This window comes from Natrix helvetica, assembly GCF_964273705.1.
Source record: "Natrix helvetica genome assembly, chromosome: 1".
Classification (NCBI taxonomy): Eukaryota; Metazoa; Chordata; class Lepidosauria; order Squamata; family Natricidae; genus Natrix; species Natrix helvetica.
In genome coordinates this window covers 111,460,054-111,481,965 of record NC_138548.1, presented here as the reverse complement: position 1 = coordinate 111,481,965, position 21,912 = coordinate 111,460,054, and the positions used below count along the sequence as shown (strand labels likewise).

Below are 21,912 nucleotides of genomic sequence, written 5' to 3'. Positions count from 1 at the left end.
CTGCTTTGAGATTTATGAAGACCTGATCCTAAGAATCAAGTTCTGGATCATGTGCACAGCTTACCAGAGTTTGAGTTCCAGAATTTCCCACCATTGACATTTGCCATCTTTGCTAGTTCAGCTCTAGCAAAACTTGCCTACCTGTAGTGACAGCTTTGTAGGGAGGGTGCAATTATGTACAGAGACAGTATTACCTTTATGGCCTTTCAAGCAATAGCATTTTTTAAAAAAGAAACTTAACTCACTGCCTGCATTTCAAAGCGTTCATGAGTGCCCCCTGCAGATAAGCCTTATTTCTTTTCTGCTCATTGAATGAGTGCAGTTGTTATCCAAACAGCTGAAACTACACCGGACTATGGAGAGAGAAAAAATCCCTGGCATGTATTAGCAATAGCACTTAGACATAGTGCATATACATAGTGCTTTTACAGCCTTCCCTAAGCTGTTTACAGAGTCAGCATATTGCCCCCAACAATCTGGGTCCTCATTTTACCCTCCTCTTCCTTCTTTGGCATTATCTTCAAATTCTGACTATAATTCTCAAATTGCCTTAGACACCTACCTATCCCAAATAATAATCTTAATAATTCAAAATCATTTATTACGATTTTTTTAAAAAAGAGGATATATTTTAAAGTTTTTTAAAAGTTTCTGTAGAATACAGTATCCATTTCTATTTGTGAGAAAATAAAAATTATTTATTCATTTGATAATTTTATTTGCCACCCATCTCATATGGGGCTACCCTGGGCAATTTACAGCAATAAAATGAGAGAGAAAATGAAAACGTGACAATAGCAAAGGAATAAAACAATACAAATAAACAATGGAACTACAATAATATGAAATTTAAAAAGATGGGCGGAGGGGGAGCAGGAAGCATAGGAGGAAGCTACATTCAGTTAATTAGTCCAGTAGCCACCTCCAGTGAGGTACTTCCCTATTGGATCCCCATGATAACTGATAGAGCCAAGTTTTCAGGTCCTTATGGAAGGATAGGAGGGTGGGAGCAAATCTCATCTTAGGGGGCAGAATGTTCCAGAGGGCTGGCACTATCACAGATAATACCTTCTGACCTTGGCCTCCCCAGAGCATGAAGCAAACCCCTGGTCCGACAAACCCCCCTTTTTAAAAATTTACTGTGAATTCTGCTCATTCACATCCAGCAAAGTCTTTCAAGGGAGGATTTATAGTCACAGGCCTGGCTTGGACAGCTGACAGGCCGATATCTGCAAAACCTGGCAAGGAGTCTCGGAGAGTCACAAACTAATTAAGCAAACTAATTGTTTCCTGCAAACTCCATTCCCCTTTCGCTCCTCTTTTATTTCCTCTGGGAGGGGCCATTCATCGTCCACCTATGGCAGGGGTGTCCAAACTTGAGAACTTTAAGACTTGTGGACTTCAATTCCCAGAATTCCCCAGCCAGCATGGCTGGCTGGGGAATTCTGAGAGTTGAAGTCCACAAGTCTTAAAGTTCTCAAGTTTGGACACCCCTGACCTATGGCCTTACTCCCAAGCCAACCCCTATTCTTTAGCTGTTCCCTTCATCTGGCAACTCTGTGCATGTGCACACTGGAAACAAGCTCCAGCTGTTCATCTGCCTCACTGATGTCTGCCTCTGAAGGCAGCTGATAACTGACCCCCTCTCTGCCTCCAACACAGAGCCCTCATCAGAGCCTTCCCTCAGACTCCAGGACTGACCCATATTCCTCCCCAACCTCCTCACTGTCCGAATCTGCTGCCAGCTTTGCTGGCCACTGGCAGGCCACAACAAAATGTTCTTTTCCTGGATCCCATCAGTTGGAGTTCCTTGACCGATGGTTTGTTTGTTTTATTGGATTCATAAGCCTGCTGAAGATGGGATCTTCAGCAGGCTTCCTCTACCAGCATGTATAGGGTTGGCTTGTCCTAACGTGATGAGATCGTTCATCGAGTAATCTAGACCTATGTCATAGAGGGCTTTAAAGGTTGTAACCAACACCTTGAACTGCACACAGAAGTAAACTGTTAGCAAGCGCAGCTCGTGAACATGGGTCATTCAACAGGTCCCAAAGATTGCTCATGCTGCTGTATTTTGTACCATTTGAAGCTTATGGATGCATTTCAAGGATAGCTATGTAAATCCCATTGCAATAATCCAGAAGAGTAATTCATTTGAATGTTTATCTTATGTTTTAGGAGAACACTGATTCAATGGAATATTTCGGTGGTGGGGGGAGGGAGAAATGGCAATGTAGACTGGTGTTTTGTGTCTCTAAATAACTCCTCTGCATCTACAGGTGCTCTGAATTAGCTAGGTTGTTCTTTTGAAAGACATCTGTAGGCCTAAAAAGATAAATACAATATGCTAAGACAGTGGCTTTCTTGCAAATTATGGATGATGGAAATAATTATGCAATTTTGTTGATAATTGGAGCTCTTGAAAACCAAGATAAAGGAGGAGTTGATCCTCTCTACATAATTAAGCTTTAGTTCTTTAATAAAATGTCCTGCCAGATTGAATTCAGTATGACCTGCTTTCAAATAATGATGCACAAGCTTACCTTTATTACGCACTAGACATTTTGTTAGATATTTCAATATTGTTACCTATTGCAAGCTTTTATCATACATTAATAAAATATATGTAGATCCAAATACTGCAGTTTAGACACTCCAATATTCTGATTTATCTAGTAGATTAGGGAAAACTGAATTGCATAAACTGTAGGAAAAGTTAAATGTCACACTTATACTTTTGTTTCTGCAGGCCAAATGTATCCATTATTGTGTGAGGAAGAAGGGCCAATAAAAGTGTGTGTGTGTGTGTGTACCCAAGAGATTCGAATAAGATGCAGTTGTCAACAGCCATAGCAGTGAATATGCCTCTAACCAATGTTCTTTCTTTTTCTCTTCCGCAGGACTTGTGAAGTTGGGAGTCCATTGTGTAACATGTCAAAAGGTCGCTATAAAAATTGTCAACAGGGAGAAGCTCAGTGAATCGGTGCTAATGAAGGTAATTTTCCAAAGGGAGATCTGGAAAAAAAAGAGACGCAGTCGGCTCAGTGATTTTTGTTCTTTGCAAAATTAATAACTTTAATTAAATTTAACAAACATTCTTGTCAGTGTTAACACTGTGCATTGCATAATAATGCCTTCTGCAGAGAGGAGATAGCAAACTGAAATGTAAAAAGATACTGTCTTTCTCTGGTTTGATTAAGACCAAAAAATAACCATCCCACAATAATTGACTGTGAAAATATTAGTTATAAAGTTATCCTTTATTGCAGGAGCAGATTCCTTTCCCTTGCTTTAGAGATCTGAAATTAAATTTTTGATTAGCCAGAGACTTTCACCTTGGGAAGACCTGGTTAGATCACCCCTTGTCAACTTTAGATTTCAGCCCTCACCCATCACGAGGGGGGGGTGGCAGACTTGGTTGTCTAACCTGCCGTCGGTGCCTTGTAGACCCTTTTGAATTTCAAGCAGAGAGTTGTCCCATGCTGTTGTATGGTTCAACTAAGGCCTTAGACTCTTCTTGGAATGAGAAGGTGACTATGGCTTTGGATCAAATTGCATCTGTGTGGAGGCCTCTTGGTTTTCAGAGGAATTCTGGGAAACGAAATGGTATATGAGATCCAAGAGCACTATTAGAGGAAAACAAAGAGTGAATCCAACCAATTATAGAGGTCAAACATCCTTAAGGATTACATTGTGATGATAAGAGCAGCAAAAAAGTATTATTTTTCAGTTCTTGTTTTATTATAAATTTTCAAAAGCCAGGCCTGCTTACGGTGACCCAGTCTCTTCTAAGTAAAGAGGAATCAAGTCAGGTTTTATAGGCCCCCAGGGAGAATTGTCCTAAACATTTGTTGGAATAAGTCACTTGCATTTGCTTTGAACTGGATCTCTTCTGTGCAGTTCCATAGAATTAAGTTATGCTTAGTTAACAAGGAAAGATTAATCCTGTCAGTCCTAATGAAATGGACATGATCCTTGGGTTTTAAGCTCTGATCTTCTGCTTTAGATCTATGTCCCTCCTGGTTGCTCAAGGCTTCCCAGGAGATGACAGGTGATTGGATCCTTGCAAGAGTGAATGCTTCTGGAAAAAGAGGAAAGTTCCACCAACTTCAAATAAAGCAGTGATCTGCTCTTCTTAGGAAGCCAATGAAACTGGAGAACTTCCATCTAGTTTTCAGCCTTCCCTACTCAGAGAAGGTTGTTGAAAAGGTGGTGATCTTACAGTGCCAGAGAACCCTGGAAGGAGTGGGTTATTTGGATCTCATTTCAGTCATATTTTCATATTTCACATTTGATTACTCAATGCCCTGAATCATACCTATTAATGACCTTCAGCAGGCTTGGTATGTGGGTGGTATGCCCATCCTGGCCCTTCTGGAACATGGTATACTGACTTAAGGAGTGTGAGGCACAGTTTTTGGGTGGGTCTCTTATATACATAAAACTTCTGCATAAGGTTCTCCATTGATATGGGATTAAGTATCATTATTTGCTGATGATGCTAGTTGTATATCTCTCTCCACGCAACTCAATATTTTTCCCCACTGTCTGGAGTCTGTGGAATCCAGATGGGGAAAAACAGACTTTACTTTGACCTTGTCAAGAACAGGTAGCTGTGGCTTGAGAGCCTCTTGGATCTAGAGATATTCCATCCTTGACTCACAATTGATAAGCAATTAATGTCATCTTGGACTCACAGTATGGGTTTAAATGTTTGTCATGGCCAGAATGTCATTTGCAAACTTTCATTATATGCCTGCTATTAGATTGAAAGACTCTGGTCATGATCACTCACATCTTGTCACAACTCAGTTGGACCATTGCAGTGATTGCATAAGATGATCCTTCAAAAGGGTTAAAAAGTTGCAGCTAGTTCAGAATGCAGCTTCAGTAGACTTTCAGGTGCAATTCAAGATACTAGCTATCACTGTAAAGCCTACATGGCACAGGCCCAGATTATTTGTAGGTCTCTCTCTATTTGATTCTGCTTGTCCCATCAGATCAAGTTAGGCATGCTCTGAATCCTTTTTCTGAAACAATGACCTCTATCAGGAACCAGGAGGCATGCCTACTTTGTCACAATGCCTACACTGTGGAACAGCATCCCCCTGGCATGAATCTAATCTAATGTTGGCCTGACCTTGAAAAACCTCAGGCATTAGGCCAGATATCTATTGAGTCCTGTGTGCAAGGTTGGTGTTATTTCTTTTCAGGCAGACTACTAGAAGCCTCAAATGCCGTGTATTGTTTATGTGTGTTTAATTATTTTGTTCTTCACAACTGAATCCAAAGCATTACCCATCTTAAAATGTAGGATATCTGAGTGGGCTTCAGTGTCAACCTAGTGCACGGGTGTCAAACCCGCTTGTCAAACTGTATCATGAGGTTTTTTTTGTCTTTGTGGAGCTGGGGTGGGCGTGGCCTATGTGGACTAGATAGGCCGCCAGTTTGACAGGCCTGAAGTAGATGCATTCTATTAGCATCACAAGACATTTCTCTCATCCTCTTGTACCTTAGGCTTGGGGATAGAACTTAAAACCTCACTATGTTTGTTTGTTTGTAGTAAAACCAAGTTAAAATGATGTGGATGGTAGATTTAACTTTAAGAATTTTGACATTTATATGGTCTCACTTGCCAGTGTAAATTTTATTTTTCATGGCCTTATTTTAAACAGTGATGTTTTAGCTCATGTCAATAAAATGGTAGAATATTATATCCCATTTATAGGTAATAAATATACATAAGCAGCTAGATGTCTTTAAAAATATGTGATTAATTCAGAGAACACTAACTTCTTCCTTCAGTAATAGTTCGCTACAGTATGCATTCTAGCATCAGTGTGAGAGGTGATCAAAAGAAGCATTTTGTTGTTGACATGTTGACTGCTTCATAATTCCCATAGAAGGAGGGAGGGTAGATATAAGAGCATTTGTTCATCATTAAAATCATGCTCTACATGTGGATGCAACTATGTGCATGAGAAAACAACTAATGGAAGAACATTTGTATCTTTTTTTATGTGAAAGAATGTGTCTCTGTCAAAGCTTGTTTGCCATTTGTCATTTCTATAAATACTACAGTGTCTGTTTAAAAATCTGTCACGTATTAGATAAATTTTGATGTTCATTCAGTAGATTAACAAATTAAACATTGCAGTTTTATTTCTTGTTGGGGCTACTCCCTATTGTTCAACTTGGGTAGTGGTGGGTTCCAGATCCCGGTGCAACCGGTACGGTGCAATGGGGCTCGGCATCCACCACATGAACGCACACAGCGTGCACTGCGCACATGCATACATACCACCTGTGATGCTCTACAATGCCTCCGTGACGCTCCAGTTGCTTGGCGGAGCGTTGTGCAGGCGCCGGATGCCCCATGCACTGTGCGGAAGTCCCGAAAACCTCAAATACCGGTAAGGAGCATGGGTGGGCAGGTGGGCCAGAACGGTAGCTGGTACTCCTGGCAGGCACTGGTACTCCCCTACCAGGGCGTACCGGTCATAACCCACCAAGATATTTTGGTTTTGGTTTTAATAAGGAGAAGTATTCAAAATTGACTTTTCGATACCTGTAGATTAATATGGTCCATGGCATTCCAAGCTTATTTTATTTAATGGGACAGACTTGGTCTAAGCATACTTTCAATAAAATATGTCTTCAATATACCAGCTCATCTAGTATTGGGGCAAATAATCATTATTCAATTTTTGGTGAACGGGAAGGAGAATTTAAATCTTTCTGCCCTGTATTGATCCAAAAGTTACATAATTTCTCCTTATGAAGCTGTAATTAGCATGAATAGGAAATCTGGGGCCACCAAATAGCAGCTTCAAATTATTGACTGTCATTTCAAGGCTACAACAGGTAGACTAAATACATTTAAGGCACAGTAAGGTTTCATCAAATTGAACATGCCCCAAAGAAAGTTGACAGCAGTGACAAAAAATAGCCAGGAAAGTCATAGTGAGTTCTTTTTCAGGTCTTAAATATACTTTGAGTGCTGTTTCTAGTTTTATTACATTTACTGCAAAGGATTGCATGTCGTTGGTACAAGGGAAATCCTCCAAGTGAAGTGTGATCCATTCTATTTTAGTCTTCTGTTCCACCATTCTCTTCCTTTCTTTTTGCAATTGTTTTTTAAATATTCTGGAAGCTGGCCTTTTTCGCTAGAATTGCTTTTCATTTGAGCTACGCAGAATAGGGAGTCATTTGGTAAAGTGTTTTCTAATCATAACACAGTAGTATCAATGTTTCTGGAGAGAATAATTCAGAATTGAAGCAGCTGGACTAAATTAACAGAGCTGCTGCTATATAAATAATATACAGGAAAACATGTTAGAAAATGGAACTGCAAAAAATGTGTCATCTGAGTCTACAGAAATTTACCAAAGGAACTGGATTATGGGCATATTACTAAGGGTAGACATATGGATTCATTTCTGAGTGTCTACTTGGACTTTCTACATTCAGGTGAATTTTACATTTTCTTGAGATGATTCTTAAACTTGTATTCAAAGAGCTTACAACCTGTATTACCAGAATGCAGCTGGTGACCAATCTCTGGTCAAACATGAGCCAGAAATAAAAATAGTGATCTCATGTTCATTGGAATTGTTTCTCTGATATTAAGGGTTGTGAAAACAGTCAACTCAATTATGTGTAGAAATACCATGCAAAAGAGAATGGCATTTTTTGCAATTTATATTAATTCCCTGAGATATGTTGTCCAAAATACCTATTTTTGCCCATTGGGGATTTGCTTACTATATAGGTAGTCCTCGACTTACAACAGTTCATTTAGTGACTATTCAAAGTTACGATGACACTGAAAAAAGTGACTTGTGACTGTTTCACACTTACAACCATTGCAGCATCCCCATGGTCATGTGATCAAAATTCAGGCGCTTGGCAACTGACTCATATTTATGATGATTGCAGCGTCTGGGATCATGTGATCACCTTTGGAGACCTTCTGACAAGCAAAGTCAGTAGGGAAAACTGATTCAATTAACAATTGCAGTGGTTCACTTAACAACTATGACAAGTAAGGTCGTGAAATTCACTTAAATGTTTCACTTAGTAACAGAAATGTTGGGCTCAATTGTGGCGATAAGTCAAGGACTACTTGTACTTATTTGACTTGAAATGTAGTGATTCAGCTTTTTCATCATTTGGTCTCAAATATTTTTTATAAGAAAATTATTTTTGAGCCTTTCATGAGGAAATTGATGTGTGGATATATTATACCATGTTATATTAGACAGCTGAGAGTTATTGGAAGTGATTGCACTAAACGGCCAATGTGTCTACTTTTTCTACTTCCATACTTTTACATGTGAAAATATAAAAGCCACGCTTCCTGTTTAGTTAAAAGAACGTGGTACTTCTTTCTCTGTTTGTGAGGATGGTTAACTAGTTTCTGAATGGAAGATTTCTATGGGGACTTGTTCCATGACAACTATTCATTTTATTTTCTCAGAAGAAGAGCTTTGATTGACATTAATGCTCTGTTGTCAATAATGATCAGCTAGATTATGTTTGGAAGCCTACTGGAAGGACTTAAAAGCCTTCAATTTTTGCCTGCATGATTTCATTTTCCAAGACAAAATGCCTCTGAATTGGAGAGATTCCATTTCGTAGTCAAGGGTATTTTGATAGAATCATTCTCATCTATATGATCTTTTTTAAAAAACAAAAAATTAATTATTTTCATCATTGTTTCTGTGGTAGTGAATCATATGTACATTAATATGCATGTTAAGTCCATTGGTATCCAGAAATTCTTTTTTATTTAAGAGATTTGTCCAGGGGAAGAAATAGAGTTACTTTGAGCAGTGATTACACTACATGCAGCATTTTGGGTTATTTGTGTAACCATGATTCTAAATATGTCAAATTGCCAAGGAGACTCAAATAGCATTGCAAGAAAAAAAATCCCAATAACTAATCAAATGATGTTGTAACTATATATTTAACCTCCATGTTTTACTGTTCATTTCTGCATTTCCTCTGAGACATGAGCATATTTATACTTAAAAGCAACTATTTTTGTTACCTCTGTCTTCACACCAATTTTAAGCCTTGCCTTTTATTTCTTTTTGGAAATAGGAAGATTGTGTTTGAAAGCAGGTGATTATTACAAAACTATAGAAACTATTGGCATTTTTAAATGGAAGTCAAGTGATTTTAGAAGTTTGCTGATTATTATTTTTTTGGAATATTTGAATAACCATGTGTCTTGTGAAAATAGCAGTTCCATCCACTCTCCACTTCTGGCATTGAAAAATATTTTGTGGAGGGGTAATTAAATAAAAAATATGAATATGTGCTGTACCTTTTAAAAGGATAAATCTATCAACAAGCTTAGAACATTTCACTGTAAATCAACCTGATGGATGAACTGGTTCAGTTGAGTGAACTTTAAGATTAAGTGTGATCTAAAGACCAGACTTATAATACTTGCTTAGATGCACACAGTGAAATTCAGGCAGTGACATTAGAATATCACATATTGCAAGTTTATGGGTTTGGAAAGTCATAAGTTACCACTGAGAAAATAAAATTGTGTGTGAGATAATTTCATGCAATGTTTCTCAACCTTGTGAACTTTAAGATGTGTACACCTCCAGAATTCCCCAATCAGCTATGGAAAAAACATAGAAGGCTCTATTTCTTTGTGGAAAGAAAAATAACTAGGTGGGATTTTTTTCATATGTGAAGAGTTTCAACATTTGTGTTCATGGAGTAATTTTACTCAGATATCTTTTAATTAGCCATATTTGGTAAATGAATTAGAGATTTCCTCCTCTAGACCACGTGTGTCAAACTCAGGGTGTCACATTATCATCACATGATGTTTCATGACGTTTTTTCCCATTCGTGGAGCTGAAGTGGGCGTGGCCTCTGCGTGACGCATCTGACCCATGGGCCGCTAGTTTGACACCCCTGCTCTAGACCATACAGAAAGTGAAATGTGTGACAGAAGCTCCAGGTTGAATAACGGTTAACCCCTATTAATTGAGCCAAATTCAGAAAAATTGGGCAACATAATGTCCATAGTTGTCTAATCTTCTTAAAACTTACTATATTATATTATATGAATTAAAGAAAATGAAAGAAGGTTAATAATGTCAATTCACTTGCATAACACAGGCAAGAAAGCGTAGTTGCACTCACCAGGAGTTGAACTCCATTTAACACCAAAATTACCTTCTTGGTTTTTTTTAATTCTATCGGTGAAGAGTGGTTTTTATTTTTAAAAAAACCCAAGTCACAGTTTAAATTCACACAGTATATTAATTTGAATTGAGAGTATTTTTAAAAAATAAGTACACACATAGCGTATCTACATCAGACCTATACTTTTAAGTTCTCATTGTTCTTACCCATAAGTTACGTCAGATGGATTGCTATGGAAGCCATAAGAAGCCATAAGCCATAATATTTATATACATACTGATGATTTTGCTCCCAGGCTGTATGCATTTTCTAAAACATAAAATCCCGCTTCTAAACAAAAAAAAAAATGTTTAGGAGTCAGGGGTGGGTGAGTTTTTATTTATTCCATTCATTTTAACATAGTTTCCAGAGGGAATATCTTTGCATCTGGAGTCTGTTAACATTAGAAAATAAAACTTCATTACAGTAACATCAAGTGGCTGATTTCAACTGCTCAAAGTCAGTTTGATTAAATGATACTTTGCTTCTGCGAACTACCCTCTATGATACATGAAGAATGCTTCCTGGCATATCTGCCAAAGCACTGGAGGGTACAGAAAATAGGAGCATCATAATTCTTAAAGATGTTGGTGTATTTCTCATGACTGAGTGGAATCTTTTCAATAAGTGGGCGTGAAAAACATAAGAGCATCTATAAACAGATAGGTTGACTTTTATAGTGTTGTTGGAGAAAATGCATAAGGAGAATACTTTGTACGTATACAATAAACAAGACTACTTCGCTAATGAGTTGCGCTGAAGTTCTTCTGTAGAGAACTTGCTTACATAAAAATTGATTTTTCTGTTTAACAGGGGGAGGTGAGTCATCTAATATGAAAATGAAGGGACAGCAGTCACTCTAATGAGAAATGGAGATCCCCAAACTTCAATTGCACCTTTAGATGATTACATCTTGATTTACTAAGCTAAAATATAACCAGGCCTTTTGTCTACATACAGAGCATTTGAACACTTTTCCTTAACACTAAGCAATCAATCAAACAGAAGTCTCTGATTAATCATAGTGTCTTGTTTTGTCTAAACCAGGGAACTAGGGGGCCACCAGAGTTCTGTACAGAAAATAAAATATATCACTGCCATTTGGACTAAGACTAGTTTTAATATTATACTTAAACCCCTAAATTGGTATCTGCACTAAGTAAAGCAAGTTCAGAACCTCCTATTTGAAATTACTTTAGCTTGTTTCAATCAAATTATAGTTAAAAATTACTTTGTGGAGGAGTTGGATAGCATGACCTTCTGTCAAAAATAGAAGTTAAAGCATTTTCACTCCCCTACACAGATATATGCTGCCTCCGTTTGCTGCCACTGTTGTTCGCCACCGATTTTGTGGCGAATGGCGGTGGTGGAGATAGGCGATGATAGGCGGCGGCAATGACCGCCATCTAAAACAGCTGGTCGGTGGTATTCTGGGAGGCCAATCCAACCACAAATCAGCTGCTTGGCAGTGAAGGCTCCAGCATTTCCCCCGGCGGCAACAGCTCAGCTCAGTTAACCAGTGGTGGACACAACAAAGTGGAGCCCTGACGAGCCACATGCTGGGGCTGCGATAACGTGCTGAAGCTGATAGGCTGTTTGCTGTTTGGTGCAAGGATGCTAGCCAGATGAATACCGGCTGGATGCTGGGAGGCAGAGGCAGTTTTGTTTTTCTTGTTTTCCTCCTCTAAAGCTAATGTCCGTCTTCTGGTCTGGTGCATCTTATAGTGTGAAAAATATGGTGTATATTTGTAGTGACATCACTTTCAGTTTTATGGTTTGCAGTTTTATCATAAACCAAGATTGGGCCTTAATAGATTGACAGAGAAATAGCTAACTATACTTCCATGATTTCAATTAAAAAAAGGAAAATAAGGATTAATTAGAAATTTATTTATTTATTTATTTATTCTTCGCATTTCTAAACCGCCCCCTCTCCCAAAAAGGGACTCGGGGCGGTGTACAGTCCACACAACAACAACAAATAACAGATAAAATACAAATATAAATATAACTATAAATATACGTATATATGTGGAGGAGGTTAAAATTAAGAGTACTGTACAGAAGAATAAATATGGGTCTAAAAGCCCTAAAAACAATTAGAAATTAAAACATTACCCTTAAAATAACCAGATGAGAGTATACTACCAGGAGTTCATAGTTGTAACATTTATAATTAATTAATTAATTATGCCAGGCCAGCTAATCGGAACAGGTGAGTCTTCAATTTTTGTCGGAAGGAGCGGAAGTCCAAGGTGGTTCTAATGTCGGGGGGGAGGTCATTCCAGAGGGTTGGGCCCATCACAGAGAAGGCTCTACTCCTTGGCGCCGCCCGCTGGCATTGCCTAGTGGACGGCACCTGGAGAAGGCCCTCCCTGTGAGAGTGGATTGGCCGCAGGGATGTATGTGGGAGGATGCGATCCCGCAAGTAGCTAGGTCCTGAGCCATGGAGCGCTTTAAAGATAGTAATCAGGACCTTGAAACGCACCCGAAAAACCACAGGTAGCCAGTGCAGCTCGCGCAGGAGCGGTGTTACGTGGGAGAATCGAGACCTCCCCATGATAACCCGCGCGGCCGCGTTCTGGACTAGCTGCAGTCTCCGGGCGCGTCCCAAGGGAAGAAATAATAGTTTGTGCATGCTAAGTCTTTTAATTTTAATGCAATTATGATATCTTTTAGCGTTAGCACTGTTGGGCACCTTGACGCCCATATTTAGCAAAAATGTAGACATATACATTCTAACATACATTTTAAAAAGGAGGAGTAGGAAGAAAATTATCCTGTCTCCCAGCATGAAACTAAGATAGCATAGTCTATAAAAATTTGGAGCGGAATTCCCTTTTTTAAAAAACAGAACAGAAAGCAGCTTTGCCTACTTAATTTGTTTGTATTAAAATCCTTATGTAATTCTGATAGTTTTTAAAATCTCAATTATTGTTTTTAAATATAAACCTGGGCCGCCCTTGAACCACCTAGAAACTTGCAAGTTGTTCAGAATGTAACAGTGCAGGCAATGATGGGCAAACCTCAGTATGCCCATGTAAAATCTCTGCTTTACAAGCTGCACTGGTTGCCAGTTTGCTTCTCGGTAGGATTGAAGAGTGCTGTTTTTTTAAACCTAGAAAGCCATATAACATACAGGGCCTGGGTACTTGAGGGGACTCAGGGTTGGCATGTCCCAGGTTCCTTCAAATAAGCAGTGTCAACTATCAAGACTTGGAAAAGCACCAATCCTCCTGAAAGAGATTATCTCCAAGATCTCAACAACCCCCAACCATGCTGGTGTTTTTAAGTGGCCTGAAAACCTGCCTCTTCATTCAGGCCTTTGATGGGGAAGAATGGAGGCTTGTTTTAACTTAGGCTGCTTTTTTTTGTTTCCATCTGTTTTGTTATCTTACTATCTCTACTTTCTTGTTGTTGCTGTTGTTGTGTTTTTCACATTTTAAATCATTTGTAAACCTCCCAGTGTCACTGGGAATCAGATGATATATACAATTAATTCAGTGGTGGGTTCCGGACTCTGGCGCAGCCGGTATGCTGCAAACGGGACCGGGCATCCTAGATAGCCATGTGCGCTGCACACGCATGTACACACCACTGCCCTGCGACACCCAGCTGCCCTCCCCCATTGGCTTTACTTGTCAGAAACTCTCTGGTAAAGGTCACAAATAGCGATCACATGACCCCAGGATGCTGCAACCATTGTAAATACATGCCTGTTGCCAAGCATCCAAATTTTGATCATGTGATTGTGGGTTAATGATCATAAGTGCAGGAACTGGGCATGTCATTTTTTTCAGCATCATAATAATGTGAAATAGTTGTTAAGCAAATGGACATAAGCTGAGAGTTACCTATAAAAATAATTTAAAACATCTAGTGTCCCACTTGAAGCTATATAGGAACCCAACACATAATAGTGAACAAAACCCCCCATTAGCAATCAAGAATTAAGGGTGTTGTCCTGCATAATGTCAGGGAAAACATTCCAGAGGAATTCCGTTTTTTGGCAGAATCAGAAAAAATAATCAAAGCGGAGGAGAACTATGAGGAGACCGTTCCATAGCATTGACGCTACCTCATAAAAGCAGTGTCTACTTGCTTCAGTCTCCCTGAACTTCTAAATAATGTGGGATTTATAGCAATTTCTCCTGGTAGCTGGTGCTGACTAGAATAGGAAATCCTGTAGTAACATAGTGACTGAAGGAATACTAGGTTTTTAAAAATTCCACATAAACAACTCCCATATATTGTATTGTATTGTATATCAATTGAGATTCACAATCATCCAGATCATGCTTGTTTCAAAGGTGCTTTTTTTCCCAAAAGGTAATTGAAGTTCCTTGGTTTTTTTCTTTGAAAACGTTTAGCTTCTCATCCAAGGCGTTTCTTCAGTTCCAACTGATTTTCTAAACATTTAAAGCATTTTAAAAGTACTTGCTGATTTGTTGTGATTGGTCTGTCTGATTTCTTCATCTTGAATAATCATTTCTATTCAATTGTGCGCCCCCCCTCCCGAGCTCCATTTCTCCTTGCAGAGGGTTGCAGGAGGCCGTCGCAGTCAAAAACAGAGCCCCTCCAAGTTCCCTTTTCGCTGGCAGAGGCACCACCGGCCGATCCTTCGTTGTTTCCAGGTTTCTTTTGAAACTCCCAATCCGCATTCAAATCAGCCTAAGTCCCTTTTTTATCTAATAAAATCTTTTCTTCTATATCCTCTGCTGTAGTACCAAACAATCTTGTAAGTAACTTCTTAGTAAATTGGTTCCAAACAGCCTTAATTACTTCAGTAATCAAATAGTACTGTTCCATTGTAATAATGGGCCCTGTTCTTCTTTAGGAATAATCCTTTGTTCTTTCTGGTTCCCTGTAGCCAGTCTTACAGTCTCCTCTTATCATCTGTTTATTTTCCAATCAACAAAATTTTCCCACAGAAGGATTTCTTACAATTAATTTCAAAGACTTCATATACTATTTTATAAATTTTTAAACACCCCACAGGAAATATTCTTTCAAGTCCATCTAGTGCCTCAACTTTCCAAAATCAACATTCTAGACCTCCTTTTGCCATTTCCCCCAAATTAAAGCTTCTCTTGTTAACCCTTAAACTTACTTAGAATTTCTTTCATCCAGAGTGGAAGGAAAATCTGGTGTGATTCAGTTTGTCTTTCAGGAGTTTCTTAACTCCAAAGAAATCAATAATAAGCAGCTTTCTGAAGTAATTAAGAGAGGAAATAGACAGGCCCAGTGTCTTTTTGAAAGGTGCTGAATGTGGCTTAGACAAGATGAATATTCCCTGGCCCAAGACCTCTCAAAGCTGCTGGGGAATGCTATTTTCTGATATCTTCACATGGAGAATTTGTAAGGAACCAAACATGGGTGATCCTTGTCTTCTTCTGAATACAAAGATGAATTCTGAGGAATTGATCCCTTCACTGATTCCTATACCGGCCATATTCATCAGCTCCACAAAAAGCAGTCATGCTTTGTCTACTATGTTGTTGCAGAAGCCCTGACAACTGTACTTTCTATCACTTTCAAATAGTCTTTCTTAGTTTGGTATCCTACACTATTGTTGGTTGCCTAGGGATGTTTCTATTGTCATTATTTCCGCATCCTTTGTTTCTTGTCTTTTGATATTTTGTTTTTTTTACTGTGTTTCTTGGTACCACCAGTTTCATTGACTGTTGATTACAAAGTTTTAGTTATAGAACACGTAGCTTCAGTTAAGTTCTCATTGTTTAATTTGTTGAGATTGAAGAACTATTTGATAATTTCAGGCAAAACACATATTTTTGATAGTTTAGTTGAGAAACAGCAAGCTGCTGTATTTTACAGCAATTTCCCCCTCTCATCTTTGATGCTGATTTTTAATGTGATGAGCACTGTCAGCACGGACTTGGTCAATCCATAAAAATGAATCTATTATTGGGCAAAATCTAAATGATTGAATACAAGGATAAGATTTACATCTGGCCTTTTCCAAAATCACTTTGAGTTATGTTTTTTCTTGAAATAAAAATTCAACATAGAAATATATTTTTAATCTTTTAAATATTAGCCATTATGCGTATTTTTATGTTGCTAAAACTTAAATTTCTGATGATAGGGTCATGATTGTTTTTTTTCTATCCTTGTATTCATAATGATTTTGAACTAATGATTCTTCTGGCGGAATTGATGCATATTCAGTTGATCTACCTGTAATTCTTTGATTTCTTCATTTTATGATTGTTTGTTGGTGCATATACCTATATCAGTTGAAAGAGGTAGTGTTGAATCAATTTTACAAGTATGCTACTGATCTGAAAGTTCATTGAATTCAATTATGCTTTCCTTTAGAATTTTTCCATTACTTTTATCTTCACTTATTTTCTATTAATACAACAGGTGGCAATATTGGATGTCAAGCGGTCCTTCATCTTTACATCTTATTTCACCTAGTCCAACTATATCCCATTTGACTTGTTCCAGCTCATGCTCTAGTTCATCCAATGTTGATACATCTCAATGAGATTTAATTTTCATGCTTTAAGACAGTCTGACCAACCCTGGTAATTCTTCTCCCCCTGCCTTCAAACAATTTTTTCCATGACTCTAAGAAGTGATTATCTGATCTCCAGACTATGAGAGATAATGTTGTGCCATTGCTAGTCATAGAAGGTTGGAGACCAAAATCTATCATGCTGGGCCAATATAGATTTGGAATTGTACTTCTACTAGTGGTGCAAGGCTTATTTCATTAATGTGTGGCTTATTCTGACCCAATCTATTTGCAATAATAGCTATAAATTCACCATCTAGTGGTGATAGATAGATGATAGATAGATAGATAGATAGATGATAGATAGATAGATAGATAGATAGATAGATAGATAGATGATAGATAGATAGTTGGGTGGGTGGGTGGGTGGATCGGTAGACAGACAGATAGCGTTTATTTGTCTTGTTCCAGTTCTTCCTTGATTTATTTTCTGAACAAAGGCTTGTATTTAATGCAGCCTTGCATCTGAAGAAAACACAAATAAACCCCAACAGCAAGAGTTAAGGGGTCCTGAGAGTATTAGAATCAATTTGATTTTTGCAAAACATATTATGCAGGATAATGCAGCATAATGATCTGAAATAATAATCCTGCAATGCAGCAATGTAGGAATCAGGAGAGAAGAAAAGGGGGGGGGGAATCTGAAGAGACAACTTTTTTTTTCACCCTGCACCAATTAGAGAACTATGTATTTGGGTCATCTAGATCCTAAAGCAGAATATCTATGCTGTTTCTTCAATACACTTTCAAGCATTATTTAAAGAATAGACAAAGCCATGAAGAAACCTGAGCAAATATTAATAAGAAAATAATTTAAATGTGATATTATTCTTGTATTTTATTATTTTGTGAGCACTATTTCAAAAGCCAATTTAGGAAAAGAGTTTCTCCGTTGACTTCATTGTAGTCTGGATAAGGGCACAAAAATTAGTTGCTGAAATCCTTTCAATGCAATGCAGTGTGGCAACGCAGTCATTGTCTTCAGTGTCTTCTTAATTTTCAAGAAAGAGGTAAGAATACCACAAGAGAAATAGTGCAGTAAAAAGGGAAATTTTGGAATCAGATTTGTAGAATAGTACATTAACCTAGATTGTAAGATAGGCATCTTGGTACGGTGCATTGTATTACTGTTAAATAAGGTTTTCAGATAGTACCGGAAGTAGCATGATCAGTCTGATTTCTGAACATTGCTTTATTTCTCTCCCCTCCCCCTGTTTGTGAGAAGGATGGATGTGTGTATTTGTCTGTGTGAAGCAAATATTAAGGGGAAAATGAGGAATTTACAGAAATATTCCTCACTAACAGTCCCTTGAATTACACTTACATGTATATTAATTTCATTCTTTAAAATTAATTACACCAAATCAGTTTTCTGATCATAAAAAAAAAAGAATCATGGTGCTTGATCAGCAGATCTGAGGAAAAACAAAATTGGATTGATATTAGGATGAGGTGGATCCAATTCCTGGAGACCTGGAAATCCAGCTGCTATAAAAGCCAGATAGATCTTTAATAAAATTGTGCTCATCCATGATTTAATTATGGATAATAGGGCAGACCTGGACTGCATTACCAAACCTGGCAGGGTAAGGGAGGAGAATGTGTTCTTTCTGAGATCTGCACACAAAAGGGTTGGGTCTGGAACCAGTCACAGTCTCAGGGATAGGGAGGGGGAGCAACCATTGTCATCTGGGAGATTCTGTTGGTGAGTTTTTGGTGAGTAAGCTACTTTGGTGTGGTGGTTAAGGTGCTGAACTAGAAACAGGACCATAAGTTCTAGTCCTGGCTTTCGCATGGAGCCAGCTAGGTGACCTTGGCCAATTATTCTCTATATCCTAAGAACGAGGCAGGGGCAAACCACTTCCGAAATCTAGCTAAGAAAACTGCAGGAGCTTGTTCAGGCAGTTAACAGAGGAAAACAATGATTGAAGGTACGTGCATGCTACATACATACATACATCTGTGTAAACATGCCCAGAATTCGGTCTGCTAGAAAATTGTGATGTGGATAAAGCTTGATATTGTATAACAGATGGAGAGCTGTATCTGATGTAGGAAAACTTCATTAATGTCAGTTCCTAGCCTTGTCCTATCAGTCTCTACCCAGTTGCAGTAGGTATAAAATATTGTGTTGAGAGATATGCTGAATCACAATTTATATTTTGATTTCTGCTAATAATGCAAAAGCAACTGCTCACAATATTGAAGAGTCATGTTAAGGAAGGAACAATATACTGGAAAAGACTTGCATTCTTCTTTGTTCTCCTTCTGGGCAATGAGCAAGATTGTGTGAAAAGTGATTTTATGGCACTTTTAAGCACAATTTAACAGGATTTCTGAAAATGTTCCAGGCGAAACTGCTGTAAACTCACTCTGGTGTTATAATTTCACCCTCAAATCTGTGAAATAATCATAAAGAAGAAAATACTACTAAAAATGTTGAAATGCACTTTGTTTAAATGCAGAATCTATCATGCTTTGTAGAAGTGTTTTCAAGCATGATAGACTTTTTCTTATACCATGGCTGCTTTTTTGTAGTTGACTCAGTAAAGTTTGTTCGGGTAAGACTTCGATCTTGAAAACATTTGTTTCCCTGCTCACATTAGGCCACTCAGTTTTGAAAGTCCCAGCTATTTATCATCTGCTTAGAATCTGGAGTTGCCAGATTCGCAATATGCTTTTCTCATGGTAAATATAGGAAAATTCAGTTCTTTATGTGTGTGTTTCAGTGCCTCTAGGCACATGGTTATTCAGTCCTATTCAGTGACGTGCGGTGAGGTTTATGACTGGTGAGGCTGGTGACGTCATCAAACCACGTGGTTGCGTCATCAAACCACGTGGTTGCTCCGATCGCACGGGCGCAGCCCAAACGGAGAAGTTTCTTCAGCTCCAGCCTCAATCAGCGCAGCCGCGGTCCCCTTCATCTTGCCTCAGGAAGGAGGGGAATGGGACCACGTGTGCAGGGGAAGGGGATCGCGGCTCTGCTAATCTGAGGCTGTGCGCTGAGGAGCCGCCTGCACACGTGGTCCCATTCCCCTTGCAAGGATCCCGGGCTCGCCCGATGCAAAAAATGCCTAGGTACCGTGTTTCCCCGAAAATACAACCTGTCCCGCGCTCACTGACCTAGCGTTATCCCAAAAGCGCCAAGTTACAGGAGCCGGGGGTGGGGGGAGCGCTCACGTTGCTTGCCGCCTTCGGTATACCGCTAGGTTGGGGAGTGGCATTTTGTCCGGCCAGAGGGGAGAGTTGCCGGGCGGCTGCTCTCTTGTGAACTGGCTCCCGAAGAGCCGGGCACAGCCTCGGGGGCGAAGCAGCCATGAGGTAACCATGCTCACGAGCAGCCGCCCGGCAAATGCCCTCTCCAGCCGGGAAAAGCGCCATTCACTGACCTCAGCAGCCGCCCGGCAAATGCCCTCTCCAGCCTGGAAAAGCGCCATTCACTGACCTCAGCAGCCGCCCGGCAAATGCCCTCTCCAGCCGGGAAAAGCGCCATTCACTGACCTCAGCAGCCGCCCAGCAAATTCCCTCTCCAGCTGGGAAAAGCGCCATTCACTGACCTAGGGGGTACCAAGCCCTTGCGCAGCTCTCCCAGGCCATCGCCGCTGGCTGCTGCTGCCCGCCACCCGCCGCCGCCCCGCTCCGCTCCGCGCATAACTTCCAAACTCCAAAACTTCCAGCATCGGCCGCTCTAGGAGTGCTCTCTATGGTGGGCCGGCTGCTGGAAGACTCTGTCCGGAAAACTCTCTGTCCGGCAGCCGGCCCACCATAGAGAGCACTCCTAGAGCAGCCGATGCTGGAAGTTTTGGAGTTTGGAAGTTATGCGCGGAGCGGAGCGGGGCGGCGGCGGGCGGCGGCGGGTAGCAGCAGCCAGCGGCGATGGCCTGGGAGAGCTGCGCAAGGGCTTGGTACCCCCTAGGTCAGTGAATGGCGCTTTTCCCGGCTGGAGAGGGCATTTGCCGGGCGGCTGCTGAGGTCAGTGAATGGCGCTTTTCCCGGCTGGAGAGGGCATTTGCCGGGCGGCTGCTGAGGTCAGTGAATGGAGCTTTTCCCGGCTGGAGAGGGCATTTGCCGGGCGGCTGCTGAGGTCAGTGAATGGCGCTTTTCCCGGCTGGAGAGGGCATTTGCCGGGCGGCTGCTTGTGAGCATGGTTACCTCATGGCTGCTTCGCCCCTGAGGCTGTGCCCGGCTCTTCGGGAGCCAGTTCACAAGAGAGCAGCCGCCCGGCAACTCTCCCCTCTGGCCGGACAGAACGCCACTCCCCAACCTAGCGGTATACCGAAGGCGGCAAGCAACGTGAGTGCTCCCCCCACCCCCGGCTCCTGTAACTTGGCGCTTTTGGGATAACGCTAGGTCAGTGAGCGCGGGACAGGTTGTATTTTCGGGGAAACACGGTACCTAGGCATTTTTTGCATCGGGCGAGCCCGGGATCCTTGCAAGGGGAATGGGACCACGTGTGCAGGCGGCTCCTCAGCGCACAGCCTCAGATTAGCAGAGCCGCGATCCCCTTCCCCTGCACACGTGGTCCCATTCCCCTCCTTCCTGAGGCAAGATGAAGGGGACCGCGGCTGCGCTGATTGAGGCTGGAGCTGAGGAGCCTCCTGCACACGTCTCATTCCCCTTGCAAGGATCCTGGGCTCGCCCGATGTAAAAAATGGCGAGATCAGCACACTTGGGGCTGCTGCTGAGATGTCCAGGGAGGCTAAAGCAAGCCGCACGCCTCTCCCAGCCACTTTCACGGCTTCCTGGAGTAATTCTTTTTTATTTTCATGATGAGAGCGGTGAGGCTCCGCCTCCCCTGCCTCCCCTGACTGCATGTCACTGGTCCTATTACATAAACAGTAGTAAGGCTTGCAGAAATAGAGATGGAATTTGAGATGGAAATATACCGTATTTTTCGCCCTATAAGACGCTCCGGAATATAGGACGCCCCCAATTTTAAAGGAGGAAAATCTAGAAAAAAAAGATTCTGAACCAAATACTGTAGTAAAAAACCACGTAACATATTAAGAACTATCTTTACTCTCATTAACAGTTAGTAAAGTCAGTAAACAGTGAATCTAGTGGTCTCATACCCCCTCATATCTCATCTGGTGCTCTCTAACCCAATATTTCATCTGGTGGTCTCTAACCCCCTCATATGCATCTGGTTTGAG

General features: G+C 40.4%; 1 protein-coding gene across 2 annotated transcripts in view; it reads left to right on the top strand.

The window, feature by feature from the left end:
- Nucleotides 1-21,912, top strand: part of BRSK2 (BR serine/threonine kinase 2) — a 486,050-nt gene that overhangs the window by 254,883 nt on the left and 209,255 nt on the right. For both annotated transcript variants that reach the window (XM_081938190.1, XM_081938191.1), the window contains exon 2: nt 2,901-2,995. In XM_081938190.1, the coding sequence (XP_081794316.1) occupies nt 2,901-2,995 (95 nt within the window). The remainder of the gene's footprint in view (nt 1-2,900; nt 2,996-21,912) is intronic.